Here is a 23,097-nt window from a genome sequence, read left to right on the forward strand (position 1 = left end):
TGTCCAAAGTGTCAATATTTTGTAGGGGCACCATTGTTATCTAGCACTGCTTTAATCCTCCTGGGCTTGGAGTTCACCAGAGCTGCTCAGGTTGTTGCTGGCATCCTCTTCCACTCCTCCACAATGACATCACGGAGCTGTTGGATGTTAGACACATGGTGCTTCTCCACCTTCAGCTTGAGGATGCCCCACAGGTGTTCAATAGGGTTCAGGTCTGGAGACATACTTGGCCACTCCATCACCTTCAGCTTCATCAGCAAGGCAATTGTCATCTTGGCGATGTGTTTGGGGTCGTTATTATTTTGGAAAACTGCTGTTCGGCCCAGTTTCTGAAGAGAGGGCTTCATGTTCTGCTTCAGAATGTCATAGTACATGTTGGAATCCATGTTTCCCTCAATGAACCGCAGCTCCCCAGCACCAGCAGCACTCATGCAGCCCCAGACCATGATGCTACCACCACCATGCTTGACTGCAGGCAAGACACCATTTTCTTGGTACTCCTCACCAGGGCGTCACCACACATGCTGGACACCATCTGAGCCAAACAAGTTTACCTTAGACTCATCAGACCACAGGACATGGTTGCAGTAAGTCATGCTCTTGGCCAGGTTGTCTTCAGCAAGTTGTTTGCAGGCTTTTTTGTGAGCCAGCTTCAGAAGAGGCTTCCTTCTGGGATGACAGCCATGCAAACCGACTTGTTGCAGTGTGCGGCGTATGGTCCGAGCACTGACAAGCTGACCTTCCACTTCTGCAACCTCTAAAGCAATGCTGGCAGCACTCATGCGTCTTTTTTTTTGAAGCCAGCTTCTGCACCTGACGCACAGCACAAAGACTCAACTTCTTTGATCGACCCTTGCGAGGCCTGTTCCGAGTGGAACCCGTCTTGGAAAACCTCTGTATGCCACTGGCCACTGTACTGTAACTCAGTTTCAGGGTGTTACCGAACTTCTTATAGCCTCGGCCATCTTTGTGGAGAGCAACAATTCTAATTCTCAAATCCTCAGAGAGTTCTTTGCCATGTGGTGCCATGTTGAACATCCTGTGGTCAGCATGAGAGAACTGTACTCAAAGCACCAAATTTGAACTGCTCTAAAACAAGATACACAAATTTGTATAGTCCTGTCAAGCAGACAAAAACATAAACATGATGAATAGGACATGTGGCTTTGCATGGTTAAACGACATATAGCTGTTTTCACGTAGGGTGTACAATAATGTACTTTTTTGACAATAATGGCTGTATGTAGAGTTATTTTCAGAGGACAGTAAATCTGTACTGCTATACAAGTTGCACATTGATTACTCTAAAATATATCCAAGTTTCAATTCTATAGAATTGTCCCTTGAAAAGATATACTAAAATGATTGCCGAAATGTGAGGGGTGTATTCACTTTTTTGAGATACTGTATATAGTACTGACATACATAGTTTCAAAAGAAATGTTTTTCAGTTAACATAAATGATTGTTAGTAAATTTGTCAATGCACATTAACCACATCTTAAAGGCTTTATAAAATTATGAAATAACTGAAAAAACCTTCTTAATTCCCACATAAGTGGGTAAAAAAACACTTCAACAAAGTGCATTTAATGTACGTTTATTATAAACTGTATATACATTCTCATTTAATTGCAATTAATATGCAATTAAATGCCCAAAAACATGAGTGTAATGTATTAAGGAATTAATTTTAGTATGTTCATGTACTGGTAAAAGCTCATGTGCTTATGCAGGTGTATGTGATTTATTCCTTTGTGCTTCATTATAACTTAACTTTCCTTCTGTTATTTCATTGGCAGTTGGCGCTGGGCTCTTTTCCATATCCACAGGTGAGTCTACTACATCAAATCAGATAGCATTTTAACCAGTTTAACTTTCAGCTCTCAATACTCAACAGTTCTGTGCCCTAGAGGCACGGCAGACCCCCACTTCCTCTTTAACTTAATGTATGGGCAGTAATTAACTGGCTGTTCATCCAACCCATGTTTACTCAGATTACATGACATTACGTACAGTCCTGCAGTGCAGACCCGCTCCATTCCTCAATCCCAATCACTCTGTAATCAGATTTCATTCAGGGATTTAGCAAGATTATCCCTTTTTAAGGGATTATTTGGAGGGTTCCCAGTTTAAGAACCTCATGGTACCCTATGCACAAAGCATGTCACTTTATGGTGCCTGTTGTATGACATGGTGTAGATGTATAGTGTGTATAGTATACTTAGTTGTACATGTTTAATTAGATTGTCAAAAATTGTGGGACAAGTATAGCCTTACTTTCAAAATTACATACATTTTTGAATGCCATCCTAAGGAATATCAATGAACCGCTTATAAACAGCAGACTGAGGCTGATGATACACGGGGCAACTTTTTGAGCAATGTTGCTGAGCAACTTTGGGCAATGTTACCATCAATGGGCAACCAGGTGAGACACAGGGCCCACGACCAATCTAAAATATCCAGATAGAAATGTGTTACCCATTCTCAATGGGAACGTGTCTAAGCAACATTGCTCAAAAAAAGTTGCCTGGCAAAATTGCTCAAAAAGTTGCACCGTGTATCATCAGCCTGAGTTTCTTATTCTTCTCTAGTTCTTTGGAAACTCCCTTTTCTAAATCAATTTATACATGGTAACACTTTTGTTTAATTTATTGACGTTGACACCGATTGACATTATTAAAGTAATGAATGACATATCATGAGTAATATTTTACAAAATGTGTCAATCTAGATTAATGTTAATGCAAATTGATTGAAAGTGACATAAGACATTTATAATGTTAATCAAATATTTTATTTCTATTTCAAATAAATGTGGTTCTTTTAAACTTTCTATTCATCAAATAATCCTGAAAAACTGCATCGCAGTTTCCACAAAAATTAAGCAGCACAACTGTTGTGCTGAAATGATTCTTGAGCACTAAATCAGCATATGACTGGAGTAATATCTGCTGACAAATACGATATGCCACACACATTTAGTGTATCTCACAGAAATGCCCTACATTTTCAAATAAATACAAATAAAAAGCTGTTTTTAGTGTATTTTCTGATCGAATAAATACAGCCTTGTTAAGCATGAGAGACTTCAAAAACATTTAAAAAAAAATCTTACAGACCCCAAACTTTTGGACAGTGGTGTATTTTCAGCCCTGTGCATATACTGTAGAAATATAATGTATACCAAAATCTGATTCAGTGCCCTAGTTTTCTCTAATCAGACTCTGCTTTTTAAAGTTCTGCATGTAAGAGTGCAGTGAGTTTAATGAGGGAAATGTTGACTAATGCTCAATAAATTACTCCCAGCATGCCTGTTGGGTTAATTAGCATATTAAAACAAAGCAGCCACTCAGGGCATGCAGAGGAAATCAGAAAGGAACATTTTGAGGCTGTATCTAGAGCCAAAGCCTTGAGCATCGAACGGTCACGGAGGCTGGGCTTGGCACTGGTGTGTGTTTTGTACTTTAGCTCACACATCACTTGATACAAAGCTTTTGTGCACAACGGCGAAAGTTACAATATTGACATGCAATGTGTGAAATTGGAAGGATATTATGAGGAGCGCTTTGATTAATCAATTCTAAATTCTGATCCATTTTTAGCGTTAATATTTGTAACATAAAAGAGATGGACAAAATATAGGATGAACAAACTGTGAGATGATGAACATTACACATTAGAACATGAGAAGGCTAGAGGCCAGGGTGGTTTCTGCATACGAGTGCATTCGTGCATTTGTGTGTGTGCATTATCCCGTGGCCTGGAGGCTTGTCTCATTTGAAATTGTTTTCCTCTGCTCTCCAGCATTATCTATTAACAGGGCCATTATCATGTTAATCCACAGAGTATTATTACATAAACTAATGTATTCACATGTACACACAAACACTCCCTCATACACACGGTGTCTGGAACCGTGATTGGATCTGTTGATGTTAAATATTGTACTGCATTTCTCTTCCTCACAGGACTGCAGAACTAAATTTGTACTTTTTATGTTGGCCTGTATCTAACCCTTCAAAACAAAAACAAAAACCCTCTTTGACAATGACATGGGAATGTGTGAAATCCATTCAGGTTCTTCTCATCATGCAGTATATCATTATCAGATAAAGCAATAGCAATTGAAACCAATGAATGGCAAAACTTTTGTTCTTGGCCCGTAGAGCCAGAGGCATTATACTGAAGCATTTCATGTATACACACCCCATTAATTTATTACTTCCTCCTTTAATCTTCCTTACTCTCCCTTTCCCTGTTCCTGCATTTCTGAATTCGTATGGAATGGAAAGAGAGAGAGAGAGAGAGAGAGAAAGGCATGAAGGAGAAAGAGGGAGGGGGTTAGTCAGTAAGAAAGAGAGGGAGAGCTAAACCTCCCACTGCTAGAGCGTTTTTGCTCTTGATGTTAATTTTCACAGCTCCATATGGTGCTGCAGACTCTTCACCTGCAGGCATCGCACACACACGCGTGCACACACCACGCAGCCAGCACACACGCTACCTCGGGCCTGGCCTGTCACTCACATCAGCCCAGGCATCTGTCTGTTTTCTCTCTCTCACACACACACACACATGCTCAAATAGTCATTGTCCATTGTGTTCTGAGATCTCGAGAGATGCCCGCTGAATTTTTGCAACGACTTCTGATGCCCTGCCCCCGCTCCATTCGCACTCAGAGCCGCAAATATGCTGCCGTTTTGTGTGTGTGAGTGCATGGTGTGTGTGATTTCTGTGTGTTATCTTGTCATTGATTATAAAAGGCTCTTTAATTTCATCTCACCCCATGTTGGGATTAATTTGCATTCTTTGTCAGGAGTTAATGGCGTCTCCCGATGGCTCGCTCGGAAAATCTTTGAAGACTGCAGACTGGCTGGCGTGTGTATACAGCCTCCAGCGCTTTTCCTCCTGATTGATTTGTTGTTGCCTTTTCTGTTTTCCGGCTGTTTTGGTTTCAGCTCATTTTAAGCCTTGTATTCATCTGAATATACTGTATGATTTTGCTCTCCCAGAGCTTTAATGCTAAATTTAAGCAATATCACCCTAGCAAGAGTGTTGTTGCTATTGAGGCCGCAGGTAATCACAGCCTTGGCAAAATTTTGTATAACAGCACAGTTTTGAGTGTGATATTACTTTTATACAACAGTTATGTAAACAAGAAGTTAATATAGAGTAACTTGCAGTTCAAAGAAAATTTGGACAAAGCGTTGTGTAATCATTTCGCTCCAGCTCCACTCTAGATTTTTCCAATTCTTCTCACATACTCCCTGGTGAAACCCCTCTGAGTGATCCTAGAGTCAAAGAAAACATTGGCTGCTCTTTTTCCCAGTAAAATCACTCTTCTTCGACTCTGCCCTGCTCACATACATTGGTCTGAAACAGCACAAACACAGACAGGTGGAGTGTTACAAACAGAGAAACAATAAATAAACTTTTTAAAATAAAATTGTATTTTCTTGTAAAAACCTTCTCAAATAATCTGGGTTTTAAGTGGTCTTGATTGTTCAGTGGAGATCACATTGAAGTATTTCATCTAACTCCAGTGGTTTAATTGGAAAACGGTGCATACAACAAATATTTATGCCTTTAATTGTCCTGTGATTGCCGTGCTTTGCAGTTTTAGCCAATGCTGTGTGTTATTTAGCTCCTACATTATAGGTCCAGCGTCTCCAGGTATTTAAAGAGAGCTGGGCCATGTTTAATTGAGAAAGAGAATCAATGTTCTAGCGTAATATGTCATCAAAGCAGTCTCACACCGTTAGCTGTTAGTTGAAACTATAAGGTCCAGGCAGGAGTTTTAAGCCAGATTGCATAAGCAGAATGTTGCCCTGAAAGTAACATTTTAATTCAAACAACAAAATATGTGAAAAAGTTCTCAGTCTATCTAAACCCTCTGCATCCAGCAAGAGGGAACTACAAAGCAGAAAAGTACTGATTTTTATTTTATTTTTTCAGGACGCCCCTTTCCAACCTAAATGCTATGTATTTTATTGTTATCACATGATTATGAATGTAAAACAATTGCTCTGAAACAAGTTATATTACTGTCAAAAAAAAAAATAACCCACTATTTTTATTTCCAGACTGCGTTTTGAGAAGTTTATCATGATTTTACTTTTAAGAGTCAAACATATAAACCTGGAGGTGAACAAAATGCAGGAGATATGAAATTAATGGAAAAAATGCTTGGTGAAGCTTATCCTAATTGAGGATCAGACTATTAGCAGCTGTGTTTTCATTATGTAAACGATGTTAACACATCATGCCCATATCTTGCCATCAGGGTTTTCCTATTCTTCCCCCAGTGATCATAAACATGTATTGGTGCAACGCTTGTGATTGTAACATGCTAATTGCATGTTTTTGTTCTCGCTTACACATTCTCACCTAAATCCCTTTTTTTTCTCCTTGCAGATTCAAAAGAACCAGGGCTCTTTAATGGTAAGTGTTTTTCATGTATTTTCAGAGATGTAGGCGGCTCCTCTCGCAACCCCTTGCAGTTTTCTCCTCACCTCGCATGGTTGCCTCCCTCTGAAGTTAATACCAGACAATAATACGCTCTGTCTTAACAGCCTGTATTCAGATTAGGTGCCATTAGAAATAAGAAAACATTACAGATCAAATGGCTTTTCCCGAGTCAGAGTGCATTTGATTAAGCTGTATTGCTACCTGTTTTATTGCATTAATGATTTTATTTCCTTTGCACTGTAAGGACGTTGTATGGGGTCTAATCTCTTTTTCTTCTACCCCCCTCTATCACAGCCTCTTCAGTTATTGCAGTGCATTGTTGATGAGGTGAGTCTGTGTCCCATGTACGAAACCATCCCTAATGGGGTGGAAAGCTGATATTTTGTTTCCTAATGAAGCGAGGTGCATTATCAGCTCTGCTCAGGGTTTGAGCTCTGAAGAGCTGGTGCTGTCGAGAGCTCGGCCGTGCTGATGTCAAGGCCTTGAACGGAACGATTGCCTTAACTCTGGATTTGGAAATTCAGCTAAAACTTGAAAGTACATTGAGGAGGGTTGGGCAGCAAATTGGAGTTGCTTCAGACAAACAGTAAAACAATCACAGTTTAACAAATAAATGACAAAATTTCTTATATTTTCTTATATGCACTAACTAATTTAAAGCTCCATACATTGTTTTTTTATTCTATGTATTTCTTTCTCTCTTGTTCTATCTCTCTCTTGCGCAAGTGTAAACAAGCGCGCACACACATTTTGCTGGTTTAATGTAGCATGACAGGGCTCTGGACAACAGAGGGTTGCGGACCACAGAGTTGTTGCATTAACCTTGACATCCGTTAGGCGCTAAAATACACCCAACTAAACCCTGACACATTTTCTCACCCATGTCTCTCTGAGGAGTTGGGTCAGGGTCAGTTAAACCCAGATAATCCTTGAAATAGATACAGCTCTTGTGTTAAACTCACTTCTCTGATATGCAGTCATCGTAAAATGACTGCTTACTATATTGATATATTTTGAAATGTAATTTATTCATGTGATGGCAAAACTGAATTTTCAGAAGCCATTACTCCAGTCTTCAGTGCCAAATGATTCATCAGAAATCATTTTGCCAAATATTTCTTATTATTTTCAATGTTGAAAATGGTTATAAGAACACCAGCAAATTAGCATATTAGAGTCATTTTTGAAGGATCATGTAGATTGGACTATGAAGATTTACTATTTCAGTTTTACCATGACATTTTTTACACAACACACGATGCATTTTTTAAGACGTTGTGTCAGGTTCCAAATAGTTGGAATTATTATTAAAATGTATCTCCAGAATCTCACATTCTTTCCTATTTTGTTGCGTTATGTAGAGCAGCTTTACACACTCACCCCTGGACCACAGTAAAATGACATGGTTACCCAATCATCTGCTAAAACTATTGGATCTGAATGGCTGTACCTTAGCAAACCTCAATGGATTTGTTCCTTAAATTAGCAAATCTGAAGAGTTACGAGAGGTCATCTTGTACCACACTCAGCACTCAAACAATCCCCAAATTTGCATCAGTCTCCTCAGCATTTAGTTAAAGCCCGTAGGCCACGGTAACTCCGACATTTAAATGCGCTTTCCACCGCTATGCGAGTAATTAATAAGTAATTGTGTTAATTGTGTGTGTGGGGGGAGCCTCTCCCTTCTCTTCTCTGCTTGAGCTACTCACTGACACATGCTAATAACAGAACGCCACAGAGAGATGGAGAGGGAAGCATAAACACACATTAAACATACCCAACGTGTCCTTTCTGCTATAGATTGCTGCACGTAATTAATAATTAAACGGCCGCTCGTGTAATGAGTTGACCCGCTTGAACTGTTCATTACTCATCCGGCAGAGGCATCACTCAAACTATTTTCTGCCGTGCCCTTCGCTCCGTCTCCCTCAGGCCAAAGAGTGCGCCACCACACCGCTGCCGACTGCATTCAGCTGACCAAGGCCTTATTACTCACTGCCACTGATTTACAACCTTCGGAGAGAGACGGTGAGAGAGAGCTTGAGACGGGAGTTGTGGGTACTCCCCAGGACCTACTTTAAAGAGTAATCTAGTGCACAGACCGAGAAAGAGGTAGAGTCAATGTGATGGACTGAAAGAGCAGGAGAAAAGAGAACATTTAGAAACTATACCTGAGAGAATATGAGAAACAGGCAGAATAAAGAGGATATCTGCTCAAGAAGGACATCAAGACCAGTTCACATTCTGTGATGTGAATGTACGATCTGAGACCCATTAAATGTGTTTATCAGTAATGTTGAAAAGTCCCTAGAAGGAAGAAAAAAGTGTCAGGAATCATATGGGAGAAATTCAGGAAGGTCACAGGTAGTTGATCTAATAATCTGACTAATTTGACTTCAAGGGGATGCTGGTAATGATAGTCTGGCTGTCTAGTTTGATAGTAGTTTTGAATTTTTAAAACTCAAGAACCCCACATTCTTTCCCATTGCATTATGCTTTATTTTGATTTATTTGTTGTCTGCTCACTCGACAGCAGCTCTACACATTCACCTCTGGGCCACCAGGACATCCTGAGTTTTTTTTCTAGTAAAACCAAAGTTAGAATAACAAGAAAAGCAAAACATCTAATCTAAGTGACTGTACCTCAGCAAACCTCAGGTGATTCATTTTCTAAATTAGCAGATCTAAGAGTCTGTTCACAAAGAATGCATTTTTTTTCCATTTTACTGCACTACTCCCAGTGTTTTTCTGTAAACGTGCTAGATGGACATGTTTGACTGTTGCATTCACATCTCGCGTCTATTGCAGCATCTTGTGCCTGACACAGCTTTCAAAAATTGAGCTTCAGCTTAGTGTTGGGTGATATGCTCCATAGTCAAATTGTCCTGTCGTCAACCTGTGAGATCGCCGATACATGATATTATCATGCTAATTTATTTAATTATTTCCTTCCTTAGTTTCATAGCCGGAGAATGAACCAACTCCAGGGTATGGCTAAAAGCAGCCTGATGTTAGTGTAATCCACACATTTTATCTTAGTCAAGTAGCATATGGATGTCATGTCGTAAAATATTTTTATGTGACTGAATTTGTATTTAACATCATCACAATTTAATAAAAACATTGTAAGTTACCAATTATACTGCTTACATTTCCTCAGTTATTCAAACAGCAGCTACAGAAAACAAGCAAGGAACATTTAATTATCAAAGAACATCATCACTGACTTCAGTCTAGCGCAAATTAATGCACTTTAAAAAAACACTCCCATTATAATCAGTAAAGCTATCTCTTGTTGTTTATGATGAGAGAATTCGCAAAAGAGCTGAATTCAGTCAACGCGCGTGCTGTGCACTTAACAACAAAACTCCGGTGTTTTAGCGATGACTCATCTGAATGCCTCTGATTGGCCGTTGCATTCATAAGCTCAACAGAATCAAGTGCGATTGGTTATAACACGCAACACTGTAAAAACGCGTAAAAAGAAATATGATGGAACAAATAAGCGCTAATATTAATTAGATAATACTAGCCTAATAATAATAATAATCGTCTTTATATCTTTTAAGGCATCAGCTACAGGCTAAATCTCTGGCTGTTGTCGATACACAATACTATCGTCTGTCGGTACAACCCTAGTTCAACTTTTATAAAACTCGTCTCAAGACTTTGCATTTTTTCCCCATTCCACTACCTGCATCTCACATTTTTAAAAGCAAAAAGCACGGTCTGTGTGAATGCCCCCAAAGGAGGTTCGAGAGCTGTAGGCCATGGTGAGCTTACCATCGGTAATGACGAACATGAGCTTACCATTGGAAATTATGAAAAGCCACTAAAAAACAAAGAAGTGTCATGAAGTATATGGGAGAAATTCAGGAAGGTCACAGGTCGTTGATTTAATAATCTGACCACTTAGACTTGGAGAGGATGATGGTAATGACAGTCTAGGACAGTCTTGTTTGAAGGGCATTGTGTGTGAATATAGATGACTGGTATCCACGGTGACCCCGGTATAAATAATCAGCCGCAAGGCCTCACAGGTCTCATGGGAAGGGTGAATAAACAGCTAAAAGGTGAAGCACGAAAGTTTTTTTTTTTTGTTTTGTTTCTTTTGTTTAATCTTTTATTTTTCTCCAAATCCCTCGATCAGGTCCAGCTCTTCTTGGTGTCTAATAGTTGTTGCTAGCGCACTTCTTTATAGGAGACGCTCTTTTTTCAGAATGGCACACTTGTCCATCTGCACAGCGGCCCGTCTTTAATTGTCCCTCTCCGGTCGTGTATTGAAACAACCCTGATGCTTCTAATAAGACTCAGGCTTAAATTCACCTCTGTAATTACTGATCTAATTTTGCCTGATAATTGCTGCTGGGCAATTACATGTATATTTACTGCTGGTATTGTGGAGGAAGACGGGCCATGGTCTGGCTCTGTTTGTAGTGTTGGATAATGGCAGCAAGCTGCATAATATAACAGTGCTTTCATCATCATCCTCATCATGCAGCCGCCACATCAAAGACCCCCAAATGAAGGTGTTTGTGCATCCTCAAGTGTACATGCATCTGTTTGTGTACGGCTGTGTGCATCTCGCTGTATTTACATGTGGGTTATGAGTGTTGCTCTGAATTTGTGTTTTTGGTCCAGACTTGGGACATGAATGTGTACTGTGGCCTCCAGGCTGTGAGTCTTGGCCGTGTAATGATGTATAGCTGCACTAGTGTTCGTTTGAATAGATGTGTTTCAAACTCTCTAGATCACAGAAAATCAGGGCTTCATACCAAAAAAACAAAAAAACAAAAAACAAAAAAAAAACATGACTAGGGAGACGATAAAAAGAAACATTTAGGAGACAAATGCCAAGATTTTTTCAGACACTGACAGCTATGAAGGGATGCTTTTAGTGCATTATATATAGACCACACATTGATTATATAAACAGTTAAATAATATATGTTTTTCTAGTATAAATTAGCTCCAGTTTTGTCGTGTTTGTGCCATTTAAGTATCATTCTGTTTTGAAGGAATATTTTTGTCTGTTTGGGGAAAATAAATGTTGAATGTAGTTTAAATATGCTTAAATGTTCCATTACAGTTAATCATATGTTAAAAAAATAACCTATGATATTTTTTGTAATATATTTGATATTATTAGCATCCCAAATGTTGAAAAGACATTTATATTTAATTACATTTTGTTGTACATGAATAAGTTAAAAATGTAAATCTCATGAACCTAAAATACAGCATACATTCCACTAACAATTTTTCATTTTGAATAGTTTCTTTTTGAAAAATGTAACTGATAAATTACTTGTGTTCAGTGAGGGAGCCAGTTATGAACTCCCGAATCAGGAAGGAGTGAATGTGATTCAAACCACTAACTCTTGACTGAGTTTGAGACAGTTTTGTGAATGAGACTTAAAAATAATGTTTATAAGAGTTATTCGGGCAGGCATCACTTCTAATGCACATACATTTCTAGACTATCTCCAATAACAACTCGATTTTTGTTTTTGTCGCATGTGCAATCTTTTTAGTCTCCTCATAACCTCGGATCAGATCATTCCTTTCTATCATCCTGCTATCTATGTGTATGTGTGTGTTTTCCAACTGCAACAAGATTGCTTGTATTGTGCAAAAAATGTTTAATTTTATTCCTACTGGCTGTTAAAGCAGTTTCTTCTTCTCTTTGTCCCTCACAAACAGACATTTCCTAAAAGAAAATCTATTCACTTTCCCTTCCAATACATCAGTCCTTCTCAAACACCTTGAATCTCAATTCTGTCTTTAACATCAAGGCTTTTGTGTCTGTGTAGCATGTTGATGTCATCAATTCTTTTTCTCTGAAACAGGCCACATTTTTTTCTTTCTTCTCTAGTCTTAGATCAAATAGGGCCTTCGATTAACAGAAAGTTGTGCTACACTGAATATATCTCAATTTGATCTTAGAGGTGTCTGAATACATGCATGAAAGCAACAATTACACAATTAGAAATAGATCTGGAATTTGACTTCATTTCATTTATTCCATTTGGTTTCAGTGTGTTGGTCCTTTAGAAGTATATGATTTAATGTCCTTACCCTGTTAACATTATTTGGAGGTTGAGGTCGCAACTAAATGTTCTTGCCTTCTGCCTTATGAGCCCATGAATGGCTGTCTTGCTCTGAGAGCGTAAGCTTTTTGTCTGTTTGTGAGTGTTTGTCCCTTTTTCTGTGCATCAGCAATCGTCCACTGTCCAACAAAAGAGGGGTTCAGGTGCTTCCAAAATTTAATATACACGGCTGCTTTTGAATGTCCGCACATAGAATACCTCATTATAGACTGTAACCCTTCTGCAAACTAGTCAAGGCCACACAAAATCTACAAGTTATACACCATCAATTTTTTTTTTTGTAAAGAATAAACATCAGGTTGATATTGTGGATATTTTCGTAAATAATAATTTTGATAATGTGAATATGTTTATTTTTTTAGGATCCTCCGGTGCTTCCAATTGGTCAGTTCAGTGAGAAATTTGTTCACTTCATTACACAATGGTGAGTGTTTCCAATACCAACTGAACACCTGTTTCTTCTTTTTCACCTCTCATAAATAAATAAATCCTTGTAATGTTGTAATGAATTTGCATTGATAAGCCGCAACACAAACTATAAAAAACATTTTATTTAAAAAAAAAAAAACAATACATTTAGAACATTGAAAAATACTGAAGCTGCCAAATGTCTGACTGTGTCTTGTATATATTGCCATAATTATGTTATAAAGTGATAGCTGAAAGTTATTTTTTGCATTTATGCCAATAAATTATAAGGATTTATTGTTCAAACCCCCACTTTGAAACATGGGGATGTATAAATATGTTTGTGTGTGTTTATGTAAATACTAAACTTTCTATTCATCAAAGAATCTTTAAAAAAAAAATATATATATATATATATATGTTGGTTTCAACAAATATTAAGCAGCACAACTGGTTTCAACACTGATAAGAAATGTTTCTTGAGCAAATCAGTATATTAGAATGATTTCTGAAGAATCATGTGACACTGAAGACTAGAGTAATGGTTGCTGAAAATTCAGCTTTGCCATCATTGAAATATATTCAAATAGAAAAAGTATTTAAATAGTAAAAATATTTCCCATTATTACGGTTTACTGTATTTTTGATCAAATAATTGCAGCCTTGCCTTTCTTTCAAAAACATTTTAAAAATCATGCCGACTCCAAGTCGTGTAAAACATGTAACATGTTGTGGTCTAACACACAATAGCCTTTCCTGGGTCTACACACCAGACAGTACAGTAGTTAGGCTAGCTATACACAACAGTAAATATTTACCCAACATCTGTCCCTGGTTTGCTGACCTTCCTTTCTCAAATACATCCGCACTCAAAATTGCCTTCCACAGGTCATGCCCCAAGAAACCAGAATTCCCCACCAACCTCTTTTGCCTGAGGGCATGGTGGGTGAAACCAGATGTTTTGGGATTTGTTTAGCAGCTGATGTTTACCTGCAGCACACTTTATTTACACAAACAGGTCAGCTGGCTCTCTAGTGCCACCCCTGCCTGGCACTGCTCTTCCAACATCCCCTTCTATTATTAGCTTGCTCTGAGTGTGTGTGTCATTCATCATGGTCCAAATGGGCCCCTCTGTAGGCCGCTCTGTCCCTATAATCCCTCCCATTTCTTATCTGGGTCAGCTTGACTAATTTACTTGCACTTAGGTGTGATCTGTGCCAAGGAGAATTGATAATTACTTACCTCTCCCTTTATCACTTTGAGATGCAGTTATATTAACCTCAACAGTGCAATGATAAAGAGGATGTGAAGATAAAGATGGTGTAGATAGAAGATATACTGGATGCATAATCTGCATCTATTAAGAAATATGGGATTTATGATTGTTTATTGAGTTCATGACACTAATAAAACATACTGTAAACTCTGTTAGAATTCTAAACTTCCTCTTCAGTTTAAAAGATTGTGTATTGACACTAAACTACAAATCGGTTTGTTCTCTTATTCTAGGATTTCTTATATTAGAAACCTAATGCAGGAACATGTGATGTGACTTACATGTTGTGATCAGACATGTGACCTGCATAGTCACAGTGAAGTAATATAGAGATAACCCTCGGAAAATGAATGAATTATAGAGCAAAATGAAGGACAATTTGTAGGGTTTACATGCTCTTGAAAGTATTTTCAGACACAGATTCAAGAATTGGAAAGTCCTTGAAAGTAATTGAATGCTCTCTCGGCTGGAAAACCCACAAACTTAGGCCCTGTGTACAACTAGTGAGTTTTCGTTTTAAAACGGCGTTTTATAATAAAAATGATACTTGTCTACACTGCCGTTTTCACTGTGTTTCAGAAACGATCTCAGTCTACTCTACAAAACCAAAAACGCATGTCACATGACCATTCATGCAGGTGCAACGATGAGCATGATGTTATTGTTTACACAGTCGTCAAGGATACTCAGAGCGAATGTGGGCAGACATTGTTTTCAAAAGTCTCAGTTTTGGTCCGTTTACACTGAAACGCAACCCCAGAGTTTTCCAACTAAAACGGGGTCTGCAGCTTTTTCGAAAGTCTCCGTTTTTGAGAGTTGAAAACGCCGGAGTAGTGTAAACGACAGGAGTGTAGTAGTGTAAACGTAGTAAAAGTTATGGGTTTTAAAATGAAAACACACTAGTGTAAACGTAGCCTTAGATGACATTCTAACTGAATTTTGAAGTACATTTGATGTTCTTGACAACCACATTGGCATGACATCTGCAACTCTGGAGTGCTTGTCATATTAATCAGCAGTCTGTGGCCCAGGTACTGAAGTGAGTGTTGTAATACAGACCAGTGTTATTTTAGCATCATTAATATACGATCATAGTTTTTGGTAAGATTTTGAATTAGGTTTATCAAGGAAGGCTGTGAAAATTAATCTGCATTGTTAATCCTTTTGATTTTGATTTTAAAAAATTCACAAAAATCTAACCTTTCATTGGATAATAAGAATTTAAAATGGGGGGAAATATCATTATGAAATAAATGTTTTTCTCTAATACACATTGGCCACAATTAACGGCGCCCTTTTATTCAATACGTTTTGAAACCTCCATTTGCCAGTTTAACAGCTCTGAGTTTTCTCCTATAATGCCCGAAGAGTTTGGAGAACACCTGACAAGAGATCAGAGACCATTCCTTCATCCAGAATCACTCCAGACCCTTTAGATTCACAGCTCCATGTTGGTGCTTCTCCTCTTCAGTTCACCCCACTCATTTTCTATAGGGTTCAGGTCAGAGGACTGGAATGGCCAGCAGAAGCTTGGTTTTGTGCTCAGTGAGCACTTCCAACCTACATTATTGTACGGTTGGAAGATCCAAACATGGCCCATTATAAGATTTCTAACAGAGTCAGTCACTTATTGATTTTTTTTTATCTGTTGGTATTTGATAGAATCAGTGATGCCATGTGTCTAAACAAGATGCCCAGGACCTCCAGCAGAAATATAGGCCCACAACATCAAAAATACAGCAGTATATTTCATTGCACACATGGGGCATATTTTGATAATTGATTAATCTAACGATTATTAGAACGATTAATCGACTAATCGTCGATTATTTAACTGATTAATCAGTAGACTTTGATTATTCAGCTTTTGCAATTAGTTAAAATATTAAGTTATACATATTCTAACATAAAGGTCAATTCAGCTTTAGAGAAGCATATTATGTCATTACAATTATTATACAATTAATTGGTAACACTTTACAATAAGGTTCATTGGTTAACATTAGTTAACATGAACTAAGAATGAACAATACTTCTACAGCATTTATTAATCTTGGTTAATGTTTAATTTCAGCATTTACTAATGCATTTATAAAAATCACAAGTTGTGTTTTTTAACATTGGTAAATGCACTGTGAACTAACATGAACAAACAATGAATAACTGTATTTTTATTAACCAACATTAGCAAAGATTAATACATGAATTTAATAAATGTATTGTTCATTGTTCATTCATGTTAATTAATACATTACAATAAGGTATCATTTGTTAACATTAGTTAAAGTGTTACCAATTCATTATACAAATAGATGTATTTGGCACACAAAATGAGATGACAGACAGACACTCTCTCACCATTTAATTAGCTACATGGAAAAGTAACACATCATTCTGCCTAACATCTCCTTTTGTAAGTGATAAGAATCAAAATAAAGGTAAGTGATGAGATGCTTTGGATAAACTATTTTATTCAAAACATAATGTCTTAAAATAGCCTACCATATAGGGTTATGATAACCAAAACAGTCCTGGGCTAGATCAAGCTTTGATTTCTGTAAAACAAACTATCACTTTAATTAAATATTTTTTCCCCACTAATAAAAACATTTTATCATTAGCTAGCTCCACACTGGAGAGCTGCTTTATTTCAGAAAATCAAGTTGTAATTCTAACTGAAAGCGACACTGACTCTGGTTTTCATGTGTAATACCGTAAAGCTGTTTGATTTAAGGGTATCTATTGCATAAAGTACTATATAAATAAACATGATGTGAACTGACTTTACTTGAGTACTGAAAAGCAGAGCTCATGCAAACATCCACATCATTGTAATCAGATGCATTTTTAACTGCTGTCAGTTTTTGTTGTGTTTATTTTGTTACTGAGAGGAAAGCGCGCAATATATATTTACATATTCATCAAACGCCGCTCAGGTTCGGGTGTGTCTTCTCTTGAATTTCATCCAGGAGAGCAGAATTACATTCTTGCTCTACAGCGCCACACTGGTCGAACCGCAGTATTGCAGGCTCTTGCATTAGGTCATGTGAGATCAAACGATTACTCGACAACAAAAATATTTGTCGACAATTTTTTTTATTGTCGACGTTGTCGATAATGTCGACTAATCGTTTCAGCCCTAAACCCATCTTGAGTGTTTGCTGCTAAAAAGCTAATTTTTTAGTTTCATCTGTCCATAGAAGCCAGTCCCATTTGAAGTTCCAGTCGTGTCTGATAACTGAACATGCTGGAGTTTGTTTTTGGATGAGCTAGAAGAATTTTTCTTGAAACCCTCCCAAACAACATGTGGTGATGTAGGTGTTGTTTGACACATTTTTTTAAGGTTTTCTGACCCCGAGACTCAACTATTTTCTGCAATTCTCCAGCTGTGGTCCTTGGAGAGTCTTTAGCCACTCAAACTCTCTTTCTCACCGTGCATTAGGACGATATAGACACACGTCCTCTTCCAGGCAGTTTCGTAAAATTTTATGTTGATTGGAAATTCTTAATTATTGTCCTGATGGTGGAAATGGGAATTTTCACTGATCTAGCTCTTTTCTTAAAGCCACTTCACTAATTTGTGAAGCTGAATTATCTTTTGCTGCACATCAGAAATATATTCTTTTGTTTTTTCTCATTGTGATGGATGATTAAGGGAATTTGGGCTTTGTTTTCCCTCCTATTTATATTTCTGTGAAACAGGAAGCCATGGCTGGATAATTTCATGTTCATAATCACCCTGGATTGCTCAAAATTTTGAATATGAATGGGAATATACTTCAGAGATATTTTACTCATAAGAATTTTTAGGGGTGCCAATAATTGTGTCCAATATGTTTTTGAGAAAAACATTTACTTCATAATGATATTTCCCCCGAATTTAAATTCTTATTATCCAATGAAAGGTTAGATTTTTGTGAATTTTTTTAATAAAAGATCAAAAGGATTAACAATTCAGATTAATTTTCACAGCATTCTTTGATCATATTTACCAAGGGTGCCGATATTTTTGGACATGACTATATATATATATATATATATATATATAATAATAATAATATATAATGTGTATATATATAAACCTAATTCAAAATCTTGCCAAAAACTATGATATATATATTTGTGTGTATAATTGTTTTTTTTTTTCTTTTTCACTTTTGGTTATTTTTAGTATTTATTCTTTTATTTTTATTTATTAGTTTTAGTTATTTTAGTACCTCAACTGAAGGCTAGAGGAATGGCATTTGCTGACTTCTACATTTAGTATGATGGTCACAGACTCCGTTATTTTAGCCTCAGACTTTGTTCATCCGGTCTGAGGAAAATCAAACATGTTTGATATTGCGAGCTGATTTTATAACACCTTGTTTTCAATTGTCACACATCTTTTAGCAACAAGGCACGAGTTTGAGTTTGCGGTGTTCTTGAAACTTGAAAGCCTGGTAGTGTGTGATCCTGAGTCGTTTAGTGTTTGATGCCTAGTTTTTCTTCTAACTATTTTAAAAAGTCAGCAAATGTATGATTCCTGGTGTTAAAATCTGTTGCGGACTAATTTATATGTATATGTATATTCATGTAATGAAGAGTTTGGCTTTTATGAGTTCATATATCATGAATCGCAGTGTTCTTCACCGACATATCAATATTACACCGGCGACGTGAGATGCACACTGACAGAAGACGTCACTTTATATTTGATTGAAGCAACTGTGTGAGGGCAGAGCGGCGGCACAAATGTCAGATTCAGTGTTGTGTAGGCTATTGCACAACAACCGCAGAAAACTTGACAAAATGTAAGCAGTAAGATTGCTATATTGAGCGTGCATGTGCAAATATTATACTTGATGTGTTATTAAAGGCCTTCAGGTACACCATGTATACTGAAACAGGATTAAAGTCGGTGTTTGCGGAGGTACTTGAAAAAGTCCTTGAATCTGGTGTTCATTAAAGACTAGGAACCCTGAATTTGTCGAATTTTGTGCTGTTTCTGGCTGACTGTGTGCAGCACCTGCTGCTATAAAGTTCTTTGATATGCTTTCAAACAGAGTGACTAAAGTTTATTTTTCACAAGGTCCCTGATCACTTCAGTCTGACCTTAACAGTTTCAGTGGCACATTTCAACATGGATTGTTTTGTGAACTTGTCTTATTGAAGGGGATGTGCAGTGCAAAATATATTGAACACTCATTGTACATGTATAGACACTGTCTATACGAGAAACCTTGAAAGCACAGCAGCAAAAAATGACAAAATATATTTTATATCGTTCCCTTAAAAGCCTATATAAAGATTTAATCCTTGCTGTCCAGTGTTATTGTGAGATTCATACTTTCGTTGACTGATAAATTGGCCAGTATTTGATGAAAAACATACTATTATATCACATACGTAGCAAGTATCATTTGAATCTTTAACTCATAAAACCCTACTACTTTAATATTGGGTTAAAAATGTCCTCAAATGTGTAGAGAAATTCTTTAAATCCTCATTGGATGAGCAAAGCAGGTAAGTCAAGGTTTGGCCTCCTCAATCATATCTCAAGGAGTTCTGACATGCTTCTTTTGCATTCATCCTTTTGAATTTAACAGAGGATGATTAATTACTACATGCGCAATCACATATAATGACCTCTTCTGCTTTTGTTCTTACAGTATGAGGAAGCAACCCAAAGAAAGACCAGCTCCAAACAATCTTATGGTGAGTCTCTTTTTCGCTCTTTCACATTTTCCCCCTAAGTCCAAATCAGCCTTCAAGAGGATTGGAACATGAAATGCCAATTATTTCATGGATGGAGTAAGTTGAATGGGTGTATTCGATGGTAGGAAGGCTTTTGTTGGGACTCTGTGTAAGGCTTTGGGTAAAACCTTGACCTTTTTGTTTCTTCTGGCTTTTGTTTATCTGTCCTGTGTTACATACTCCACTAATGTGCACCATGCAAGTAACGTCTATTGATTTGAATTTTTTAAGTGTTGTGTAACCTTTGAGTCCTCTGCCGTGGATTCAGCCGTGGAAGGACAAAACAGCAGCAGGATGCTATGTGTGTTTGTGAAGGGCACATGACTATTAGTTGCTGTCGGGTAAAAAGGTTCTTGAGCATTGTGATATTAAATGCTTCTAAATGTTTACATTTTAACATCTTTAAAAGATGTGCTTTTGGTAGTCTAAGCACTTCTTGAGGCTTCTCCCATTAGGAGATATAAAAGGGACAATACAATGTCATAAATTTTGTGAAGGGAACTTTCACCAATGTGAACTTTTTTGAGATCGTCAGCCAGAGGTTAATTAAAGGCTGAAAAAAGCTTTTAATGTTAAAAATGTCTGGTCTGTGGGATCAGATTCATTTCAGTTCTCTGAATTTAGGAAGAATTCATGTACTCAAAATTAAATACAACCCCCCCCCTAAATAAAAAGGGTGGATGCTTTTTTCTAAATTTATTTAAAGTGATTTTTTTTTTAAATATATTTTGGGTTTTCATAATCAACAAATGATATAATTTATAACAATACATAATTAATGGTTAATTCATTTTGATGTGTATTTAATGTTTTCCTATTGTCACACATTGAAATAAATGGTGTAGAGTAAATTTTTTGAATAAAATTTTGAAATAGGAAGACTGTATAACATAAATAAAACATAATTAAACAATTAAAACACAATTGTATTTTTCCCCAGTGTATAACATCATTTATTTATTATTGACTCTCATCCAAAACGGAAACTTGTGAATATTTTTGTCTCAACTCTAAAGCTCAGGCTTAATTTCCATATTATCCATTGGAATTCTGAGTCTCAGCCCAGGCTACATCTGTGTCTTGGAAATCAGTCTACAGGCTCTAATGCTTTTTAACTCTAAAATTGTCTACACTGGACGCGACGAAGCAACTGTTGCAGATCATTTGAAATTTGAGTCAATAAATGCCATAAATAGAACAAAGCATCAGTTTACTGTCGTGCCACATCCACTGTAGACAGCATCACTGATCATAATGGGTTCTACTGTATTTTGTCACATTGCGCCGCATTGCTCATGTCCGGTGTAGATGCGGTGTTAATTCTATTTCTGTGCCATTTGGAACAACTCAAAATCCTCCAGTGGCTGGGCTGACTAGGTTGCGTGTCGGCTCACACTGTCAAAGAAGTTAGCACTCAGAGCCTTTAAAAGCTGTCAGCACAGCAGCTGGAGTTTCTCAGCACCATGGACAGCGCAGTCCACAGAGATCTGACTGCTAATGCAGAGAGCATGAGTGTGATACCTGTGCTTCAGTGTTTGCTCACTCACTGTCAAGTTCAACTCTATCAGGAGGGTGATAGACAAACAGTCTCCACTTTCAATGATGCTTAGCATTTAACTCGTCGCTCTGAGAACAAATGAAAAATGTTCTTCATCCTCTAATTAAATATATCTATCCAGACATCAGATGTCTGGATACTTGCACTGTTATTAAAACACATATCAGTGTTTGTCTTTTTTGACTGATCTAATACACTGCAAATTTTTTTCTAATACACTTTCCAAAGTTTTTTGGGGTTTTTTTTTTGTCAGTGCTTATTTATTTAGCAGGAATGCATTAAACAAATTAAGTGACATTTATAATTTTACAAAAGATTAATATTAAAAGTAAATGCTCTTATTTTGAAGAAAAAAAAAGTCTTTAAAAAATTTTTTTACATTGATAATAATGTTTCTCGAGCACCAAATCAGCATGTTAATATGATTTCTGAAGGCCATGTGACATTGAAGACTGGAGTAATGGATGCTGATAATTCAGCTTTGGAATCACAGGAATAAATTACATTTTAAAATATATTTAAATAGAAAACAGCTCTTTTAAATTGTAAGAATATTTCGTATATTTAACGTTTTTTCCTTGGAGGCATAAGAGACATAATATTAAAAAAAAAAATCTTACGGATCCCAAACTTTTGAATGATTGTGTGTGTGTGTGTGTGTGTGTGTGTGTGTTTTTAAACATTTTTAGGGTCTTAAGATCAGAAAAACAGGATACAAGTTAGTTTTAGTTAGACACGGTGCAGTGATTGACATCTTTCTCTCTCATTGTCACTCAACCTTTTAGCACCTTTTGTCCCCTCCTGGCCTCTGCCATCCCCCCTTTCCCTGCGGGCTGTCCAGGGGGCTCAGCTGCAGCAGATATGAGCCTCAGCCAGGGACAAAAAGCTGAAAGAGTCCCACTAACTCACCGAATCTGTCACAGCGCTCCTGTAGCCACCCCCACGTTTCCTGATTGTGTGGGCTGATGAGCTAAGGAGCAATTGCTTACGTTCATGTGTTTTAAGACCCATGGGAGCGGCCCTTAAAAAGACACACAGTCCCGCTGAATGCCAGCGGCCCGTGCCGTGGGGATTCGGATGAGAACAGGCTTTGAAAGCCCTCTGACACTGCTCTGATGACTTGTTTACACATTAGCACGCTGAGGAGCTTCTTGAACTCCCCCGAGGGTAATCCTACCTTTTAGCTCTCTGACACTGTGTCTGTCTGCCATCCCTCCCTCTCGCCCACACCCCTGAGAATGGGGGTCTTCAAAGCTGCCGGACTCTCTTTGCCACAAAGACTTGATCAAATGTTAGAGATCAGATCGTCAGAATAAATCAATCAGTTGCAGTTTTGATTTTAATTTAGCTTGGGCAGCTATCAAAAAGTCACTTTATGTGTGGTTGTCTTTATAAAGAAATATTAGCAATGGGAATTTTAAAGAATTTAACAGTTTCTCTTGCGTGTAATCCAGTTACATTAATGATTAATGGAAGGAATCTGCTGACAAAATCGATAATATTTACACTATCATTCAAACGTTTGTGTTAGGTAAGACG

The 23,097-nt window shown here is 37.4% G+C and overlaps 1 protein-coding gene across 1 annotated transcript in view; it reads left to right on the forward strand.

The window, feature by feature from the left end:
- The window catches only part of map2k5 (mitogen-activated protein kinase kinase 5), a 53,054-nt gene that overhangs the window by 24,587 nt on the left and 5,370 nt on the right, over window positions 1–23,097 (forward strand). The window contains 5 exon segments of the mRNA XM_058782096.1: window positions 1,802–1,831; window positions 6,417–6,443; window positions 6,765–6,797; window positions 12,943–13,004; window positions 19,916–19,961. Of these exon segments, the coding sequence (XP_058638079.1) occupies window positions 1,802–1,831; window positions 6,417–6,443; window positions 6,765–6,797; window positions 12,943–13,004; window positions 19,916–19,961 (198 nt within the window).

The sequence above is a fragment of the Onychostoma macrolepis genome, chromosome 07 (assembly GCF_012432095.1).
Source record: "Onychostoma macrolepis isolate SWU-2019 chromosome 07, ASM1243209v1, whole genome shotgun sequence".
Classification (NCBI taxonomy): domain Eukaryota; kingdom Metazoa; phylum Chordata; class Actinopteri; order Cypriniformes; family Cyprinidae; genus Onychostoma; species Onychostoma macrolepis.